General features: G+C 37.7%; 1 protein-coding gene and 1 long non-coding RNA gene across 8 annotated transcripts in view; one reads left to right on the forward strand and one right to left on the reverse strand.

Moving 5' to 3' along the window:
• LOC119787792 overlaps window positions 1-9246 on the forward strand; it is a 28175-nt gene extending 18929 nt beyond the window's left edge. Inside the window, exon 3 of one of the 3 annotated variants that reach the window (XR_005281372.1) lies at window positions 9184-9246. This is a non-coding gene — a long non-coding RNA (uncharacterized LOC119787792). Of the gene's footprint in view, window positions 1-2058; window positions 2167-4594; window positions 5199-9183 lie in introns of those variants that run through there. The other 2 variants (XR_005281371.1, XR_005281370.1) reach the window with 2 other exon arrangements.
• LOC119787790 (vacuolar protein sorting-associated protein 13B-like) overlaps window positions 1-20268 on the reverse strand; it is a 474173-nt gene that overhangs the window by 367301 nt on the left and 86604 nt on the right. For all 5 annotated transcript variants that reach the window (XM_038291827.1, XM_038291828.1, XM_038291826.1 and 2 more), the window contains one exon: window positions 10518-10699. In XM_038291827.1, coding sequence (XP_038147755.1) covers window positions 10518-10699 — 182 coding nt within the window. The remainder of the gene's footprint in view (window positions 1-10517; window positions 10700-20268) is intronic.

The following is a 20268-nucleotide window of genomic DNA, read 5'->3' on the forward strand; positions in this document are numbered from 1 at the left end:
GAGAGAAGTTTGATCCATTACTGATGCAGCAAAGAACAAGTTTTAGAAATGGCTGGTGATGATTCTCAGTCATCCAGGTAGTAGTCATTCCAAAAAAAAGAAAATTAAAAACAATCCACTGGATGTGGTTTCAAAATTTGAAGACATTTCTCTTTCCATCCAGGAAGCCCAACAAGGCCTTAATTTCCATGTTTCAAAACAAAAACTATTTTTTTTTTTTTTTTTGGGCTACTGTATAAAACCTTGAACTATTCCTGACATTTTGAATCTAAAAAGTTTACTGGATGGGAAGCAAAACCTCTTCAAATTTGAAAACAAAATCCAGTGGATTTTTTTTTTTTTTCATTTTCTTTTTTTGGAATAAAAAAAAAATACAATCCAGAAATTAAACCTTCAAAAACGATTTAATCATAACACATTTTTGATGGTAACTTTACTGTTTAGACAATTTTTTTTTCAGTTATTTATTTAGTTATTTTTTTACTTATTTTGATGCAAAATTAAAATGTCTATTTTGTCGGATTGAGTTTTACTGATTAATTTTTTATTGTGTTTTACAAATTACTTTCTCTTCACTTCTGGGGGCGGGCTTTCCTCTAGTGGGATGATGAAGACGCGTTTCTATTGGTCTACAAGAACCCTAGCAACAACATTTTTTTTCTCAATGTGTGCAAGCGTTCCTCTACATGGTTGGTAGGGAAGATAATTGGATCTGTAAAATGTATTCAGTAAAAAATGCAATTTGTAAAAAACATCAAGCTAGAAAAAAAATATAAAATCTGTATAAAAAACAGAAATAATGGGCGCGTGGGTGGAGCAGTGGTCAGCGTGCACGACACATGTACGGAGGCATTACTCCTCGACGCGGTCGACACGGGTTTGAATCTGGCCTGTGGTCCTTTGCCGCATGTCTCTCCCTCTCTCTCATCTCTCCTTTCCTGCCAGCCTACTGTTGAAAAAATGAGCCGAAAAAACTAGGGCTGTAATAAAAAATAAAAAAAACAAAACAAAAAAAAATAATAAAAAAAAAAAATTGAGAAAATGTAAAAATAAAATCAGAATGAATTAAAAAAGAATTAAAAATGTATTCTAATTCATTCTAATTTTTTTTTGCATTTCCATTTGCAGAACATGTTTTTTGCTCGCAGCAACAATGAATTAAATTTCACTCCAAAGGAGGCTCAGTAGATAACGAGGAAAATCTGCATGTTCCTCTGAATCGTCTCAATTAATAGATGCTGGATGTCATTCATTTATTAGAGAAAACAAACCCCACCTGTTTATATGACAGTCAGGATAATTAAAGGAGACATGCAGGTGAAGTTTAAAAAAAAAAGGCTAAAATCAGGCAGATAAAGATTAGGAACAGACAAATTTGAACCCATAGCATACTGCGGATCAGATTACAGAGGTGACGGAGCGATATGACATTAGACACTTTTCCTCTTCTAATAACACAGACCTATAAAGCACCAGAACGTCACAAGGGGATTTACGTCAAACTGGGGCCCTTAAACCAAGAAAGATCACAGGAGTATGAGATGCTGGCTGTGACAGCAGTAGCCTTTTTCATGCAGTGCAAAAATGCGTTAAAACTACGGCTGACATGATCTCAGACACCACATTTGTTTCTGGGCAAAGAAAAACAAATAAAAGAAAGGATGTGTTCTAATAATGATATGGTCATGGATCTTTTTTTATATTTCAACAGGCATTTAGTTGGTATGCAGTAAAAGTGCTGACTTAATGTATTTAAGCATTTTTGAATCATTTGTAGAGTGACTACAAACGTTTAAAACACAATCCAGCAATGACAAAGGGAGGCATGCATCTGCGCATATGTCCCCTTTGTCCACTGAGGCGCCACAGCCATGTGCAATAAAGCCAACCAAAGGCCAGTTGTAATTGTGAGCGCTGAGGTTGGTCCCAAAATCTGACTCGCTTTTATGTCCCTCATCCTGTCATTTTTCCTTTCAGCCTTTATATTCATTTTCTTTTTCATTTTTCATTCCGCTCATTAAAACATTCACTCTCTCTTCCTCTGTTCTTTTTCCCAAGGATCTGTCATGCTAAAGCTATGTCGCAGCTCATATATCCCCCAGCAATCATCCGGAACATGGCTGGTGACCACCATCCACCAACGCCTACCAGGCTACCCCCCCACCCGTTGCAGACCAGACCACCACAGAGTTCTGTGGCCAGAAAAACAGCTGCGGTTGCTGGATCAAAGTGTAATCAATCACTGCTGGGGAAAGCCAGCGCTGTGATGATTTCGATGATCTTACCTTTGTCTTTTAAAATGAGCCTTTAAAGAAGAAGTCAAGCGTATCGATTGTGCAGGTCAGGAATTGAGATTATGCAGATGTCGAAACACCTGGAGCAAACATCTGCTATTGCTGAGCTACAGCTAGCCTTTGTACATCTACAAAAAAAACACATACTCAACTAAGACCAATACTGAGAATACATCACACTCTCATACAGATGCATGCAGATCCGCTGCAATGTGTGGGAGGTCAGTGTGGTCAGTGTGTGGTGAAATCAGGCTGTAATATTGCCGCAAAGCAGACAGAAATTAGTGGTCCAAGTTCTCCACTATTACTACAGAAGCTCTGCAAGCCGCAAAGGGATTCAAACATTTTAACCGTGACAGCTGAACAATATCAGAGGTTACCATAAGGTGAGATCACGGCAGAAACTCATTATCAAACACAGAAAGAAAAGGTTCATAAAAAAAAAAGAAGTGACTAAAAAAATAACCTTCAACCAAAAGAACAGCACATCATGAGTCACTTTTTAATTTCATAGCAGACATTCAGAGACACAGAATATAAGTCTAAGTTAGTATTAAACCTACTACTTAAATATGAGGCGAGGGTTTAGATAAAACCCAAGGAAAATTAAACATATAGTTTAACTACAAAAAGCTCAATTTTAACTCAAAGTTACTGAAGCTGCTTAGGGAAAAAGAGCAGATTTCAAATGAGCTGGAGGTAAATAGGGAGGATTTATGCATGCAGCCAAATGACATCTCCTTAATTTACACAACCTAAATGGCAAATGGCCTGTTCTTATATGGCACCTTTTTAAGTCGGAGGACTGCAAAGAATTTTATACATTTAGTCATTCACTCACTGACGGTGGTGAGGTCGTAGCCACAGCTGCTCTGGGACAGACTGACAGCCACGGGGCTGCCACCAAGCCCTCTGAGCCCATTCAGTTGGTTAAACGACAGCAACGATTAGATCAGGCATGCCCAAATTTGGTCCTCGATGGCCGCTATCCTGCAGGTTTCTGAGGTTTCCCTTCCTTTAGCACAGCTGATTTCCAGTGATAGCTGATTAACAGGCTTTTGCTATACTGCAATCATCAGGACTTGAGCTAAAGCAGGGAAACCTCTAAAACCTGCAGGAGAGCGGCCCTCAACGACCAACTTTGGACTGGATGGACTGGATGGATGGAGATGGGGTTTGAATCTGTGACTGTCATTCTGTGACTCTCTGGATGAAGGGAGAACTCCTATGCAAGAAAAATTATCATGCGATCAGCTCCATCCGGATAAACATGGCAGATAGGTGACAAATCCTATCATTGAGAGTTTGCAAATATGAACGTGTTGGCATCCTACAATTTGTCCCATAAATATGAACTCCAGTCGGCCTCTGAAGATGGCCGCTCACACTGAGCCTGGTTCTGCTGGAGGTTTCTTCCTGTTAAAAGGGAGTTTCCCTCTCCACTGTCGCTACAAGCATGCTTAGAGTGATGGATTGCATATGAGTCAATGAGTCGATGCAATCAACTGGTTTTACTTAGATAGAAAACTTTGAACCAATTTGACTGTATGATCTGGTGAACTGTAAAGTGCCTTCAGATGATGTTTGTTGGGAATTTGTGCTATATAAATAAATTAAATTGAATTGAATAAATATCATTACAATCAGCAGGTTGCGAAAAACTCCTGGCCGGAAATTTGTGTCCCACTCTGATGTAACAAAGAGACTTTAAAAACGTGGGAAACAGCTGAGTTTTCTACTTCAAGTATTGATCATTCTTATTTAAATCCTTGTCAGCTTAAATGATACTCAGAGAAAATCTGTCTTATTGGATGCGATTAATAAAAAGTCCCTGCAGGCTTTTTCAGCACCTATCTTCAACTGACATGCTCTTTCTTTTCTGGACTGATACATGTGTCTTACACACAACCCGTCCTCATTCACCGGGGAAAGTTTGAAAGCTTTAAAAAGCACAGATGCCGATCTGTATTTTACAGCTGGCTGATTGTCTAAAACAAATATGGCATCCGAAAAACAAGAAGATATTTGTATGTAAAACAAAGTTGCATTCTGCTGATCTTTATGTTTACTTTATATAAACAGCTAAACAACTACACTGTCTGTAGCTAGACCTTCATCTCTTTATATCAAATGCACTTCTTTCACAACGTGTCTAATCAGTGTAAGCTAATAACTTCATTTTCGCGAAAATAAATAATATATATATATTTTTTTTATCTAATACTAAATGTACACAGACAGCTACTTGCAGCCCTTCTGATCCCTGACAGCTATCTCTGATGCCGTTCTTTTTTGGTAAGCGGTACAAAGAAATGCATCGGTCACTTTTTTATCATCGCACCCAACGGCTCAACATACGGACGGCATCTTTCACCAGAGCAGGTACTCAATATGGCCGCGGTCAGATGCCTGCGAGGTATGTACATTAACACTGACAACATGTCTTTGGAATTTTCTTTCTATTTTCTATTTAGTTAACCCAAAATACACTGTAAATATCTAGGAAAAACTACATATTTTGGCCCTTTATTTTATTTAGAAGTATGAAATTAAAACAGAAGCAGTGAAATTCCCCCCTCCATAAGTAAACTGTTAAATTTCCTCCAACTGGAAGTTAAATCCTATCCTATATCCAGATGCCTCACATATGACACTGACTGACTGTGCTGTCAGCTAAACCTCGATATGAAACACCTTCCAGCAATGAAAGGCTCACCAACATCAAAAGGATATAAAAGAGGGTTTGGTCCTATAGGGTTACAAAAGCACATGTTTAAAAGGTAACTGCTTTTCTTATCAGTATATGACACTGTTAGATGGGCACATACTGCCAGGTTATAAATACGATGGCAGGCGTTAACCTGTGCGAGCTAAAGGACCTACTGCTTTCAACCTGATGACTGATCGATGACAGGTTTGTCTAAAGCTAAACAGAGCCAGGAGAAAAGGTTAAGGAACCATCGCACAGCTTCCTGCACATCACAAACAACTAGGTTCCACAAGAATAACAAGGGTTTATTATTCAAGTTGGCTGAACTTACTGTATGTTTCTCTACCTTTATGACTTTTCTTCACACCGAGACTAAAGCGGTGAGCGTCGACATATTTCCAAACGAAGATACAGAATAAACGTTTTTCTCATGGTTACATAGTTTTAAGTGCATTTTTGTTGAACTAACGCATCACCTTTTCCCCTTCACTCTCTTGTAATCCAAGAGTTCACCCCCCCCCTCTCTTTCTGACCTGCCAGCACAATGGCCAGATGTGTAAATGTTTCTCCATGTCACTTTTCAAGACATATTCCAAGAAAACGGGAAAATGGGGGGGAGAGGAATATTTGACTTCACTTCATGGGAGACCAGCTTCATATATTTTGGCAGTTACACAACTGTTAAAGAAATAAAAAAAAAGGTAGCTTAGCCGCTTTGGCCGAAGGAGAAAGTTGACAGCCGACCAAACAACATGATCCTAATGAGTTGGAAAATCCCGAGCCCCTCCAGAGAACAGTCCAGATGCTACTGTCATAAGACAGGCTACCGTTTGGTTCAATTCACACTCACCTCCGTTTTCTACACAAAGGAGCATCGTTTATGAACGGATCAGTGAGACAAGAGGAGTTCTATGTTCAATTTTACTCTTCACAGCAGGTAACGTCCATTTCCGAAACAAAGATTACCATTCAAAGGAAATGTTTAACCCCTTATAGGGCCCTCAGTGATATACTTTGAAAATCCAAATTTCAGCCAATAGCGTTATTGGAATCCACGATAAAACCTGGAATAGGGATACTTTGATGGCAAATATTAACAAGGAACGCCAACTTGCCCAACACATTTTTTTTTTTTTTTTTTGGTAAAACATAACCTTAGATGCATTAATGTTGATACTGGCATTTATATTGTTTTGTTTATAAACCTAAATATATTTGTTAACTAGGCTTATTAACTTTTTAACTCTACTTTTTAACTTTTCAATTCACTTTTTACCTTTTTTTTTCTTGACCTGCCAAAATAAGATGTACAGCCATGTAGCAGTATGTTTGCTGAATGGCTGGATATAGATCTTGTTCTTCTAGACCTCACTGAGGGACGGAGGGGGAGTCCATTTGTAAGGGGGATGCAGGTGATCAGAAATAAAAAGGGTTAATAAATGTGTCCTTTTTAATTTCCAAAAAGATTTAGTATTGCTTTAATATATAAATATTCTTTAAAAAAAGAGAAATAACTTTACTTAATAAATAATAGAGCTCTCATGCAATGAAAAGACGAATGAGAGCTCTTACTTTGCACCAAATGGGATACTCCATGTTGATTCGTCATTTTGATGAGAGTCGCCTTAATGGAATGAACTGGTCAACCTGAACTGTTTTGGGAGCATCTGTTGGTGAGGAGTTTAAACAAGAAAAGACAACCATAGATTGTTCTCCTACTTTCTGTTGCAAAGGAGGACTCTCTGTACCCTTTTGTCCAGTGAGAGGCAAGAGAAACAAATCAAAAAAAAGGAAAAGAGGTAATAACCTGGAGAAAATGAGAATCTAGTGCAGCCTTTACCAGTTGGAGACAATTTATGAGACAGGCGCACGGGTTGCAGTCTTTCTGCTGGAGAGGTATTTTAATCTAATATAACAGTGAAGTTTACTTTAGAATCTGGGCCGTGTAGATCAGCGACCAGTCTGTCTCCCTGACAGAGACAGCTAGTTTGTTTGTTAGCAGGTGGAAAAGCTCCGATACGATAGTTATCAGCTGCTGGTTTTTTTCACTAACGTCCCACAAGCAGGCGGTCAGTTTACAGAAAGATTTTCCATTTGTTTGATGATTTATTTCAGCTGATTTGACAAGGGTGATGCAGGATGAAAATCTTTTACTCTGCAGCTTTAAATGTCTCCAGCAACTCAGTATATTTGGTGAAAACATGGATAATGTTTCTGACCGCTGCTAAGGCTTTTACTCCATGATGCCCGCAACACATTAGCTAGCCAAGTCCTGAGAAGTAAGGTTTGACTCAGGAGAGTTGGCTAAGAAAGAAAGAAAGTTTAGCGATTAATTCTCGGCGTACGAATGCCAGGGTTTTTAGGATGTTTCAGCGTGCTCATAACTTGTACAAAACGTACCCATAACTTATCCAACCTATGCCAACAACAGGCAAACTTATCCATAACGCAAGGCAGCGTAATGCCCATGAAATGATGACTGTGCATCATTTCATGGGCATTACGAAGCATCAGTTATAGCTGCTCCCTTCAGGCGCACAGTGCCCAGAGCTCCCGGTCTGCATAAAAAGATGTTTTTATCGCGGTATTAACCCAACTACTGTTTACCACCTGCCCAAAAACAAAAAAGGATAAATAAAAAGAATAAAGAAAAAGAAAGAAGGTTTATAGTCGCAGCAGATTCAGCGCCATTTCTGCTAGGAAGATTATTGGTCATCCATCACCCTATGATGGAGATGAATTCTGGAGAACTGACGGTTTCCTCCTGTAAACCCCCGTTTAATACCAAAATGCTGCCATTATACAGTAGCTGTAAGTTAGAAACGGGTTCAGCGGTCGTCTGGAACACGTCAAATAAGTCGATACGCATTGGAGATAAGTTCTTGATAAGTTAGCACACGTTACTAATAGGTTTTGGATAAGCTGGACAACACAACTTATGAGTAACTTACACTTAACGTATTGCAACAATATCAGATAACTTATATGTAACTTACTGCCCATGTTACTGCTTATACTTATACAAAACATACCCATAACTTATCCGACCTATGTTAGCTTTTTGCCAGATTTTTCGTACATCAAGCATACACTGGTCAAAATCGTCGAGGTGTGACAGGGGCTTTAGTTACGACCCAAGTAGCACATACAGAAGAGCAGCATCAGCGTCTCAAACACTTCCGACATGCTGGGAAAGCAAGAATTTGATGACAGAAAAGTGCAGAAATTAACTTTGTAACATGAAATAAATTGACATGATAGCAACAAGCGACACCACATGCAGAGAGGGTTTTCATGACCTCATGAGGCCAAGCTTTAACATTCCTCTATAAGCAACCAGAACCACCCATTTAAAAACGCCACTAACGTCACAAACTGTAAATCAAACCACTGATTGTTGGATTACAATGAAAACAAAAGAGCTAGACCACAGTTAGCATCCATTTCATTGACACAAATCGGTAAGTAAAATGTGACAATATGTCAGAGTGATATAGCCTGTTGATAAGTAGATTATGAAAAGAAGTCAACCCAAAGCTGCATGCATCAAAGCATTGTTTAAATAAATATAAAGACTGTCACTTGTCTGACAGTTTAATTCACATGCAGTTCCCAAGAGCACCCTGTCAAGCTGTGACTCAGGGAGCAGTCATAGCCACAAGAAAAAAGTTTTTAAAAGAAGGAGTACAGGTTTACAAAATTCCCTTTCTTTTAAACTCTTAGAGTGATTTTAGGAGGAATCTAGCAAAGTAAAGCTGCAATATCTGCCTAGTTTCTTAACTTAACTGTTAATAACTTTCAAATTTTGAATTTTTATTAATTCGGCTGCAAAAATCCATATATTTGATGGGAATTATATTGAAAATAAATTCAGAAAAATTAAAATTTAATTTGTGTTGTTTTTTGTTCATACATATTTTTTGTAAGGTATAAAAATAAAGTGTATTCGAGTAATCAGAAAAAATACTGTTAAATTAAAAGAGGGTTTAAATAATCCTTTTGCAATACATCAATACCATCATTTGTGTTTGACTTATTTTATTAATCTTTTTACAGTTTCCCAATAAATTCCTGTTTTGTTATATTTTTACAAATTTAAGTCTAAGTTTAGTTCTGCAAACAGGTCGCTAAAGAAATTGTCAGAATACAGTGATGAGCTCCTTTTTTTTTTAAATTCAGCTGCAGACGACGAGCGAACAAGCGCTGCATCTTCGGCAGTGAAGGGTCTTCATTTTCCTCCGGACGGATTTTCTTCTCAACTCACCTTTTTTCTACCATCCAGCCGTGTGATCTGAGGTTTCAACGAACTCAAGCTCCACCCAGGCCTGCACCAAACACTAAAGGGTATCCATTTGGTTTAAAAAACGAATACGATTGCCGGCTTTAGTAATAAGGTGTGTGGGCCCACAAAGTTTATGTTTTCATTGTTTGTGCATATTTCTGGTTCAGTGTTTTAATAAACCAAAAACAAGGGTATGTCATTAACCTAGAAAAAAACGTTTCAGTTAAATCCTTTTCTATAAAAAAAGAGGGAGAATTAAAATACAGCTTCCTGTATAAACAAAAAAAGGAATTCATCCAGAGTTTAATAATATAAAAGTATTTATTTTGAATATTTGTTTTCTTTAAAGAATAAGAAACTCTGATATTTTTATTTTATTTTTACATGGCTTTAATAATTTTGGTATTAAGTAAATAATTGAGAATTGATTTTCTAAAACAGTGTGTGGTGTATTTTATTACCTTAAATGAGTAATTGATTTAATTTTGGTGGTAAAATCTTGATTAAACCTGTTAGTTCAGAGGTAGGTTAAAATAGTCCATTGGTGTAAACTTAAAAAGACAAATTCAAAACAAATATTAAACGTGAGTTCATCAGGTTTAAGCTTAGTTGGAGATTTATATTTTAGAACAGGGGTCAACAACGCGGTGCCCGTGGGCACCAAGGTGCCCTCAAGGACCACATGGGGGGCCCTTAGAGTCTTCTAAATAAAGAACAACCCACCAGTGGGCTAAGTTTGAATTTTTATTTTATTCTGTTGCTCCTTTTTTTAATCATGTATAGATATTTCAAAAATGACAATGTCTAAATAAACTTAGAAATTAAAAATAAAAATATGTTGATAATAATGAACAAAGTTTAGTCTAACGCTAACCCTTGCAGCTCATGGGTCAGTAATGGTCGCCCTTCCTAAGTCTCGGTACCCTTAAAGTGGCCATCACCCTTAAAAAGGTTGGTGACCCCTGTTTTAGAAGAACCCAAACGCCCTGCCCTCATCTCTATGGTTACTGAGGGGAGCGCTACATAAAATATGTAAAAAGAATATGTTCAGATTATGGAAAGACTCTCTTCATTAAAAGAAAACATTTTTATTTTTATTTTTTAGAAAATCACCACTTATCAGTTAATTAATGGTCAATCGACCATCGCTGGTTTAGAGGACTTTTCTAACTCAAACAGATAAAACGTTAGTGAATACCCCATCAGTTCACATGACCCAGCTGTTGCTTACCTGTAACTTTAAACACCTCATTGTGCAGACTTTCACTGATCACTGGGGATCCATGGACCATACTGTGGGTCCAGCTCTGACATATTGCTTGAAGCAAAAGTGTCTGAGGCCTTGTCGCCTGAACGGCGAAGTGAGGAAGCTCCAGGATGCACTCTGCGGTGGGAACCGATGACCTTTTGCTCCTGCAGGAGAGAAATGACGAGACAGACAGGAATAAATCACCACCGCGAGTGTGGGCACAGAAATTCAATCCGTTAACCAGAATATCCTGATAAATGATTAGTTCAAAATGAGCAAGTAATCACCTTATAAAATGTAGTTTCTTTTACTTCAAAGTTTAAGAAATAAACTTTATTTATAAAATTGATAATTCGATCAAAGCACAATAAAAAAACAACTCATTCTCAGTGAAAAAAGGGGCCAAATAACCTGAATTGTATTCCAGCAGTTAAAGTGAAGGAGTACCAGGTGTGAGCCAAGCTTTCCTTGGTTACTTGGCAAACAGGCTGAGTTTTTGCTGACCCTTTCTCCCCTGTTGTCAAAACTTTGACAATGATTTATGTGAAAAGATGAACCGCCTGGAAACCTGAGCCTGAAATACAACTCTACACATTTAACATTTCATATGTCTGCAGCATAGAGGGAGAGTTTTTGAGATCTTGAGAGCATGACAAGATGAGCTGAGTGTTCTGGGCGGTGAGGTAACAGAGCAGTCGGATAGAACCCTGAAAACAGCCTCTGTCCATCAGAACCTCAGCGGACCACCGTCTCATTTATCATCTGCCATGCACACATACACACTCTTAGGTGTTCATTTTGTTCTCCTTCCCCATTTCCAAACCCTCTACAGTTTGTTTCATGTAAACTTGCTGTGTTTTAAATCAGTTTCCAACCAATCACCAAAACAAAACGGAAAAATGTTACTCAATTTTACTCAAACATTCAAAACTACAGGTGTGCTTTAGTGGTTAGTGCGCATGGCCACGTACAGAGGCCTTATTCCTAGACGCGGCCAACCCGGGTTCAAATCAGACCTGTGGTCCTTTACCCTTGTCTCTTCCCCTCTTTCGTACCCCCTTTCCTGTGAGGCTACTGCTGGAAAAAAAGGGCAACTAGTGCGGTTAAGGGAAAAAACAAAACAAAAACATCCCGAACGAGGAATGACAATAAACATAGGGTTACGGCACGCTTCTTTCTTGCATAACAAAAAATCGGATTGTTGTCCTCCACATTTACAACGCCTCACCAGAATTTACAAGGAAAACTATTTAGTATGCTGGTGCAGATGTTCAGTCATCCATGTCATAGTCATTCCAAAAAAAAAAGTAAAAAAAAAAAAAACAATCCACCAGAGTTTGTTTCCAAGTTTGAAGACGTTTTGCTTCCCATCAAGGAAGCTTTTTCAATTCAAATTGTAAGAATTGCCTCAAACTCAACGCAATTTCTGACATTTGAATTGAAAACCTTCCTGAATGGGAAGCAAAATGTCTTCAAACTTGGAAACAAAGTCCAGTGGCCTTTTTTTTTTTTTTACTTTTTTTGGAAAAACTATTAAGTTGTTTGAATTAAACACAGGGAAAAACATCTTGATTTTTCTTTGTCTTGTAAAAGGTCCTCTGCATCACTGAATAGAGTGGACACTGCCCTGTTGTATCTTGTTATAAGAGTCTAGGAGTCAACCAAAATAGTCAAAGTACTGCCTTATGAATCAGTGAAAATAAAAGTGTGTCACCCCAAATATATCTGCAGAATGTCAGAGTTGTGCCTCATTACTTATTTAGTCACACACAGATTATGGTGCGGTCCCAGTTCAGAGTTTGGGATACGTCACGGAGTCCCTCTTTTTTCCCTGAGCAGCTCTGCAATCGTTTAACTCCTCTGTTTCCCTCCCTCTTTTTTCCTCCAAGGCTCTCTTTATCATTCCCTTTCTTCTACTCCTGGGTGGCTCTCCAGTGTGACAAGAGCAGTGAGCTGCACTTCTGCAAGCTCTGAAGTGTCTGCTGTCTCTGTTAAGAGACGGAAGGGGAGAAAATCTGATAAAGAGGAATGTAGGACAGTCAATAAAACTCACTAGTAGGAGTTAGAAACTCTGGAAATGACAAATGCAATGATCTTCACCTTGACTTCACACACATATGTAGAGAGCAAGAAAAAACTTTTTATTTGAAGCCTTTGGCACCATGTTAAAGTATGCTTAGTCATTTGTTTTTGTCATATTAAAAATTCCTCACTCTTGCATATTATAGAACACGACATCAACCAAACTGATTACATGCTTTAGTTGTGTTTAAACGAATGCAAAGTCTGTGCGTGTGCGCGTTTTCGAGTGTACATTTTAAGACACCGCAGTTAAACAGAAGACAGCAAAGACGACACAGCACCAACAATGGTCCCACATGCAGAGCAAATGTGCTGGCAAAGCCACTTCAATGAAAGGACTGGCAAGGGATGAAAGTTTGTTGGCTTATTTGAGTGTTTATAGCATTTAAGGGAAGCCGTCATGAGCATGTGGTCCCCTAAAAGTTTAATTATGCACCTGTTTTATTATAATATACCCAGTTCTTTGTGAACAGCATCTTGGAAATAAATTAGAAGCAGAAACGCTCATTAGGGTGTTTTGGGAATGCTGGATGTGAGGACAGCCAGGCACTCATCGGATTTCATTAAGTAGCTGGCACGGATGGCGTTTCTTACTGCAGCATGGTAAACAGCTTTTTGGCAGGAAGCTTTTCACTGTTGCCACAGACTTTGAGCAAAACAAAAGCAACACAAAGGTCAAAATAAGTTAGCATCAACAGCAGACACAGTGGTAAGATTTGGAGGTATGCTTTGATACATTCTTGAAACTTTATGTAGACTATCAAATAAAAAGCTGAGAGACCTACCCTTAACAACAATAGTCTCCTGGAAATTAACTCCACCTGTAATCATGCCAACATGTGCTGTCATACAACTGTTAACACACCTTTAGATATGCGTAGAAACTACTAATGGCAGCTCTGAGAGCCAAAGCACGATCAGCAGCGCTAATGAGTCCAGAACTGAGAGAATCCCACGGCTCTAACAGCATGCTACTTCAACAAACAAGCGCTTGCATCGTCTTTGTTTGGGGTTCTGGGAGAACCTGCTCAGAAAAACTGTAACTGATCGATCACCTGCCAGGAGGGATGGTGAGGTCATGTGAGCCAGGTGAGGAGAGGCAGCCGGGAATTGCTGATTCCTGCAGGTAATAATCTGGTTATCCAGAACCCAAAATGGAGAAACAGCATTTGTTTAATCCAGGTTAAAATTAATTTCATTAGAGTTAATGGTTTTATCTTGGTTTAAATTTGAAGTCCACACTTTACATTTGTTTTGCAATGCCATGGGCTATTCAAATAGACTTTGACTGATAGCAACTACCCTTTAATGGACACAGCCTGGGCTTTGGATCTAAATGCTGGGAGGTACTAAAATATTTCCTACTGCAGAACTGAGAAGAGGAATCGCTCGAGGCGTTGCTCTGGTTTGGGGTTGATTGCAAACCCCCTGCTGAGGACCCCCAGTGATCCAGTTTGTCTCATTGTAGCTTTGAGATGTAAAAAGGAAAGTTCTTACTGTTGTCAATGCTTATGCTCTGTTCAGCAGCTTGACACCTTATTGAAATCAAATGTTGAGGGTTCCCTTAAAGGAAAATACCTGTAATATTCAGAATTCAAACTCCTGAAAGTATTTTAAAAATGAAATTATTACAAACTGTTCTATAAATTATGGTTTTAATTTATTTTCATTTGAATGTGCTTTACTGGAGGCATCCATGTTTGTCAAAGAACACTACTGGCACCTACCGGTTTGTGACGTCACGGTGCGGTATCGGCTGTTGATCAAGTCCCAGTGCTGTATCTGGTGTTTGTCACAACGCGCTATTATCCAAGTCATCTTGAAAACGTTCTTTTTCCAAATGTTGGCTACATATTACGTGTTTTTTTTTTTATCTGGCAAGAAGTTCGAGGGCAAATCCTCCCTCTTTAAGTTGGCAACCCAACAATGAACCCGTCCGTGGAGGATCAGGAATCGGAAAGGTGAAATAACTCTTTTTTTTTTCACTTTTACCCAATATATTCCAACATCCAGCTGCCATGCACGTGGGCATTGTCAGTTTAACTATAGCCCTGGTGAATTTCAATAGTGAAGTCTTCATTTATCAAATCAACGCAAACGTGTTATTTTTTAGGTATAAATAATGACCCACTGATTATTCCTTGTTGACCAGACTTTTCCTTTAAAAAGGAAGCAGTCTAGAGATTCTGTTGTTCTTGGGGGCTTTGACTTCATATGGATGATGACTGAGACAAGTAGAAGGCTGTGATCAGGAAAAGCCTTCCTGGTTTGAATAAACTTGTTTTGTTGTTTGATTTCTCCAGTGGGCTGTTCATAAACTACAAGAATGTTCAGAAGTTGATTAATTATCAATTTTCTTTTGAGGACACATGGATGGAGAGAGAGACAAAGCCATCGACCAGTTGACCGCTTTGTATTTAACCGGATTTAAAGGCGAAGAGGGGCTTCTGACTAGACCTAGTTAATATCAACAAGGGGTGAAATAGTAACGCCTGGAAAAGGACCCAATTGTGGAAATTGGAATCAATACTCCACTAGAGGCTGGCCACTGTCAGTGAGAGCGTTCACTGCTCCTCCCTCACCTCGTGCTACTATGTGACATTAGCTCCAAGATAAACATTTAATCATGAATGCTTATTATATGTTTAAGCACACATAGTCCTTTGTTATGGTGAGCTAATAGGCTTAGAGCCTGTGTTGCCATACAAGCCTTATAGAAGGCGTTTGCATTTCGGCGGGTCCAGACTATGGAAGAGGATTAGAGCCACTGAAAAAAAAAATTGTTAACCTCTTACACCCTAAGGGGGTATAAATAAATGTCTGCCTGACAAAAACACACAAAAGTAAATAACTTATAGCCTCAAAGCTATTAGATTTAAGAAGAAACTTTTGGTACGTCTGTAAAGGTAAGATGTCATAGAATGGTTTTCTGGTGTCAGCACCATTGTAGCTTTGACCCTGCCTGAAATATTAGGGACAAAATACAAAATATTTTGCATTTTTTGAACCTCGCCAAAATTTTCTTTGAAATAAACATTGCAAAACACTACCAAAATATTATTTATAGCACAAAAAAGTAGTACAGACTTTCAAATCTAAATGTTGTGTAAAAATATACCAAATTTGGACTCAATCAGATGAATCATATTTATTTTAGAATGGTATTAGTGAGAAATTTCTTAGGCGGAGAGGCCATTTTGGCACATTTATCCATAAATGTCACCAAACTGTGCCAAATATGTTTTTTACATCAATACTGGGGGTTTGGTAAAAGTACGAGGTCACGTAGCAGCTGGACCCGCTGGTGGGTCCGTAGGGTTCAAGGGGTTAACTGATTTATTCTGAGAATAAAGTCAAAATTCTGACTTTTTTCTCAGAATTCTGACTTTTTTACCATATTAAACTGAAATAAAATGAATAAATCAGTTAACTTATTTTTTTTTTTGTGGCCCTAATCCTCTTTCGTACCAGAGAGATTTGTTTTTTACATAAAAAGTAGAGCGCAGACATCGACTTAAAAGCATTGGACCTTTTATTTTTTTCTGAAAACAGTTATTTTATAATGTTTGAATTTTAAAAAGAAATTAAAAGAACAAAAAGCAAGTAAACTCCACATGATTTAAACTCAATTCAAAAATACTTTATCTCAAAGGGATATTATGTGTTGCTACTCTACCTCAATACAGGAGTTTTCTTTTTTTTTTCAGTAAGCTATTATAAATGCTGAATGCTTTAGTCAGGAAGGATCCCGTACAGTCCTCAATCTTTGAGCAAATACAATTTGTTGTCTGACAATAAGAAGAAACAACAAACTCAGACTGGTGGCCTTTTCAAAGTTCCCCCACAGTGAAAGATATTTGACTTTCCAAATCATTTGTCTACACAAAAAAAACTAAGGCAAAACTCTATTATAGGAAGATTGATTTCTCTTTTTTTTACTTGCACACAAACGCATGAGTATAAACTCACTCTCTTTCTCTCTTAAGAGACAGTTTTATTACACAGGGATTACTAAAAGAAATGTTTTAATCAAGTGCCGCAGACAGCTGCAGGCCACAAGGCGAGAAATTGACAATGGCGCAGTTCATCTGGCGTTGAAGAAAAATGCATCAGGAGGCCAAAGGATTAGTGTACATTCAACTTCCTGCCTCTGTTCAACAAGCCCAGCTGTGAAGAAAACTGGGACAGAAGAAATGAAAGGTAAGTGTTTCACCCACGCAACGTTTGGATTTACAAAGGTTTTCCGTTCCTTACAGGTTTCACTCGTTTTTAGGAAGAAATGGAGTCGAACTGAAGGTAGGCGGGGAGGAAGTGAAGTGGAATCCACACCGCAGGAGATAATAATCCCCATGAGAGCTGATAATCCATCCATCTTTCCCTACTTCCCACTGTTATCCATCCCTGCAGTGCCACATCCTCAGATGACTAATTCAGAAATTAATAGGCTCTTTCAGCGCACTGAAAACATCTCCGGCTGCTCTTAAATGTGCCATCTTGGCTCTCGTGTAAGTGACTACATGTATTTTATAGTCAAACTAAAATTTAGTAGATGTTCTTGGATTGGATGGATGTTGCCTCCTGAAAGCATTACAGCATATAATGGACATCTCTGAGCTGAATTACACTGTAAAAAAGTAGATCTACATAAGTAATTTTTCTTAAAATAAGTGCATTTCTCTTGAATTGTGGACTTAAGTGAGACACTTTGCCAATGGAACAAGACGATTTACATTCAAAATAAGAGAAAAACAATTGTATTGTCTTATTTCAAGTGCATATTATCCAATTACCTTATTTTAAGAGTAAAAAAAAAGTAATTCAATTGGCAAATCATCTTTTATACATACTCAAATTAAGGGTAATTACACTTACTGTAATTTTCGGACTATTAGCCGCACCCGAATATAAGCCGCAGAGGCTAAATTGCATCATTTGTATATATAGAAGCTGCACCGGACTATAAGTCGCAGGTTTTTTATGTTTAACGTCCGTCTTTCTCGCTGTCGTTCTGTCTCGTATCACTCGCGGTAGAAGTCTACTTCCAGAGGACCTCCGCATTCCCACGCACGTGGCTACCGTACTTGTGTGTTGAAGCAAATGTGACGCCAACATGGTGGATGGTAAAATCCATAGATTTAGGTACCATATTACCCTAGTGGCCGTTAGCTGTAAAAGTCCATAGATAAGCCGCATTGTTATATAAGCCGCAAGGTCGAAAAATGGGGAAAAAGTTGCGGCTTATAGTCCGAAAATTACGGTAATTCAAAAATGTTTTACTTATTTCTAAATTGTTTTTGCAGTGTAAAACCAGAGTTAACTTATTCACCTGACAGAAATGCCACAAAAATAATCGCAGGTAAACAAATCAAACTGTACAGAAACTTTGCTTTTCAAATCTGGATTTCATCAAATGTTTAAAGAACGGCATAGACGGCTTTCACTGCAAAAAAAACTGAACTAAATGTAGGGGGGGGGGGATTGGAAAATTGGAATAAGGTTTTGGACTTAAAATAAGGACAAAACTTATTTTTATAATCTTATTTTTTAGTGCAGTATATATAATGATCTTATTCTAGGGGCAAAAATACTCACTTTATTGTTAGATAATGGCTGTTTGAATACATTTAAAGCGATCAGAGTTATTTTTAGATGAACATTTGCAGTGTATTAGCACAGGAACGTCAATCACCAAGGACACATTCAAGCCATTTCCTGAAAGCAACACAGCTCAATAAATCCATTGATTTCTACAAGCAATACAACCAAATAAAACTGTCCAACACCAGAAGCAAATGAGAAAGTCCTACTTTCTGCACAGCTGGGCCAAAAAAATTATTTTGCGGTTCACAACTCTTTACATTAAATAGCTTCCAGTAAAAAGTGGAACATGGTTACATCATGGGCCTTTCCAGCTTTTTAGTACACACCTGTTTATGCACAAAGACTTCTTGTGGTATTTTGTGTACCCATTTCTTAGGCTTTATATTTTTTATTCATGAAAATATTCCTCACTCTTCTTTAAGAATAAGAAACTACTTAGAACATGTGTTTGTCTGATTAAATAATTCTTAGTTGGCCGTAGTGATTAACGACTCAGATTTAAAGCCAACACTGAATCTTTTTGAGTGATTTACACTGAAAAGTAAGTAGAAATTTCTTAAAATAATAAAATAAAATAATTTCTTATAATAATATGATTCTCAAGTGGAATGGGTAATTAGATCTGATGCACTTGATAAACAATAACAGAGTTGTTTTTTTCCTCTTGTAAACATAAATCATGTTACTCTGCAGGCAGATATTTTTTTTACCTACCTGAGCAAATCAAAAGAAAATATATGTATTTTCATTTTTTGCAGGGTATCCATGCCTCACCATGTTGTACCTGCTACTTCTGACTTTAAGCCCTTTTTACAAAAGTGCTGATAAGATAGTAGGGTTTAAGAGTGTTTTACATTTCTAATACTATAACTACTATTGGTGAAACCTTTTTATTTTACATCGGACACATTTTGTTGGATAGAAAAAAGCAATTGTGTTAATATATTATACTGCAAAATCCTAAAAAGGTAAGGTAGTGATTTTTTTCTTAAAGTCGTAGGGAAATGGCAGCTCCAACTGTTGCATTTCTGAATTTTACTGAATGGTGCACGACTTTACACAGGTGAATGTGATTGGTCATCTATCAAGGGGGGGGATTGTTGTAGCGGAAGGTTTGCAAGCAAGTTTGATGGTGGCCAGTTTCTCGGAAACATCTTGCTAACTAGTTAGCAGCTTAGTGCTAGTAGGTTCCCATTGGGAAATTCCATTGGGACCAAGTAGCACTAAATTGGTGACTTAGAAACAAAACTGTCAAGGAACGCTATGGACTTGATATGAATCAAGATGCTATGACCAAAAAAAATGATTGACAGATGACTGTTAATATATGATTGGCTGAATTTAGGTGTTCAGGCTGACGTATAACTAACTGGCCTGCATAAGATAATGAAAAAAAGCAGATTTTAAAACAGGATTTTTCTTTTTTTTTAAGAGAATTTTTTTTTTTTTTTTGGGTTAATATGGTCTGATAAAGAGTAAATTTAGATACATGTTTAAACCAGAATGATTTGACATTTAAATATGACTTCCACTTGAAAATCTGTTGGCTTCAGACTTAGAGTTACTCCTTTCATATGTGTCTTGAAGAAAGGATTATGTCAGCAGACATGACGGTTACGAAGACTAAGAAAAGTAAGCAAACCTCGCTTTGGTTTGCAATAAGGCTCATATTCATGATCAATGGCACAGGTGATCATCTTGAGGATGCGGTGGATGGCACAGGATTTAAAAAAATATATAAATGTTCTAAATTTTGGGACAATATGGTCAAGACAATTTATCGATGGAATGAAATTATTCATGTTTAAAAATAGAGAAAAAAAACAACTCCATTATGTTACCTTAAGTGTTAAGTAAAGTTATATCTATTTTATTTTAAGGACGAAATTAAGAATTCAATAGACACATCATCTTATTTACTTGCTCAAATTAAGCCCATATAAAGTTGAATATTTATTTACATTTGGGTAGTTTATTTCAGTGCATAATGTAAAAGCAATATTTTTTATAAAGCATCTTCAACGACATTCTTGTTAACCAAAGTGGTTAT

The sequence above is a fragment of the Cyprinodon tularosa genome, unplaced genomic scaffold (assembly GCF_016077235.1).
Source record: "Cyprinodon tularosa strain WSP-4 unplaced genomic scaffold, ASM1607723v1 ctg301, whole genome shotgun sequence".
Classification (NCBI taxonomy): Eukaryota; Metazoa; Chordata; class Actinopteri; order Cyprinodontiformes; family Cyprinodontidae; genus Cyprinodon; species Cyprinodon tularosa.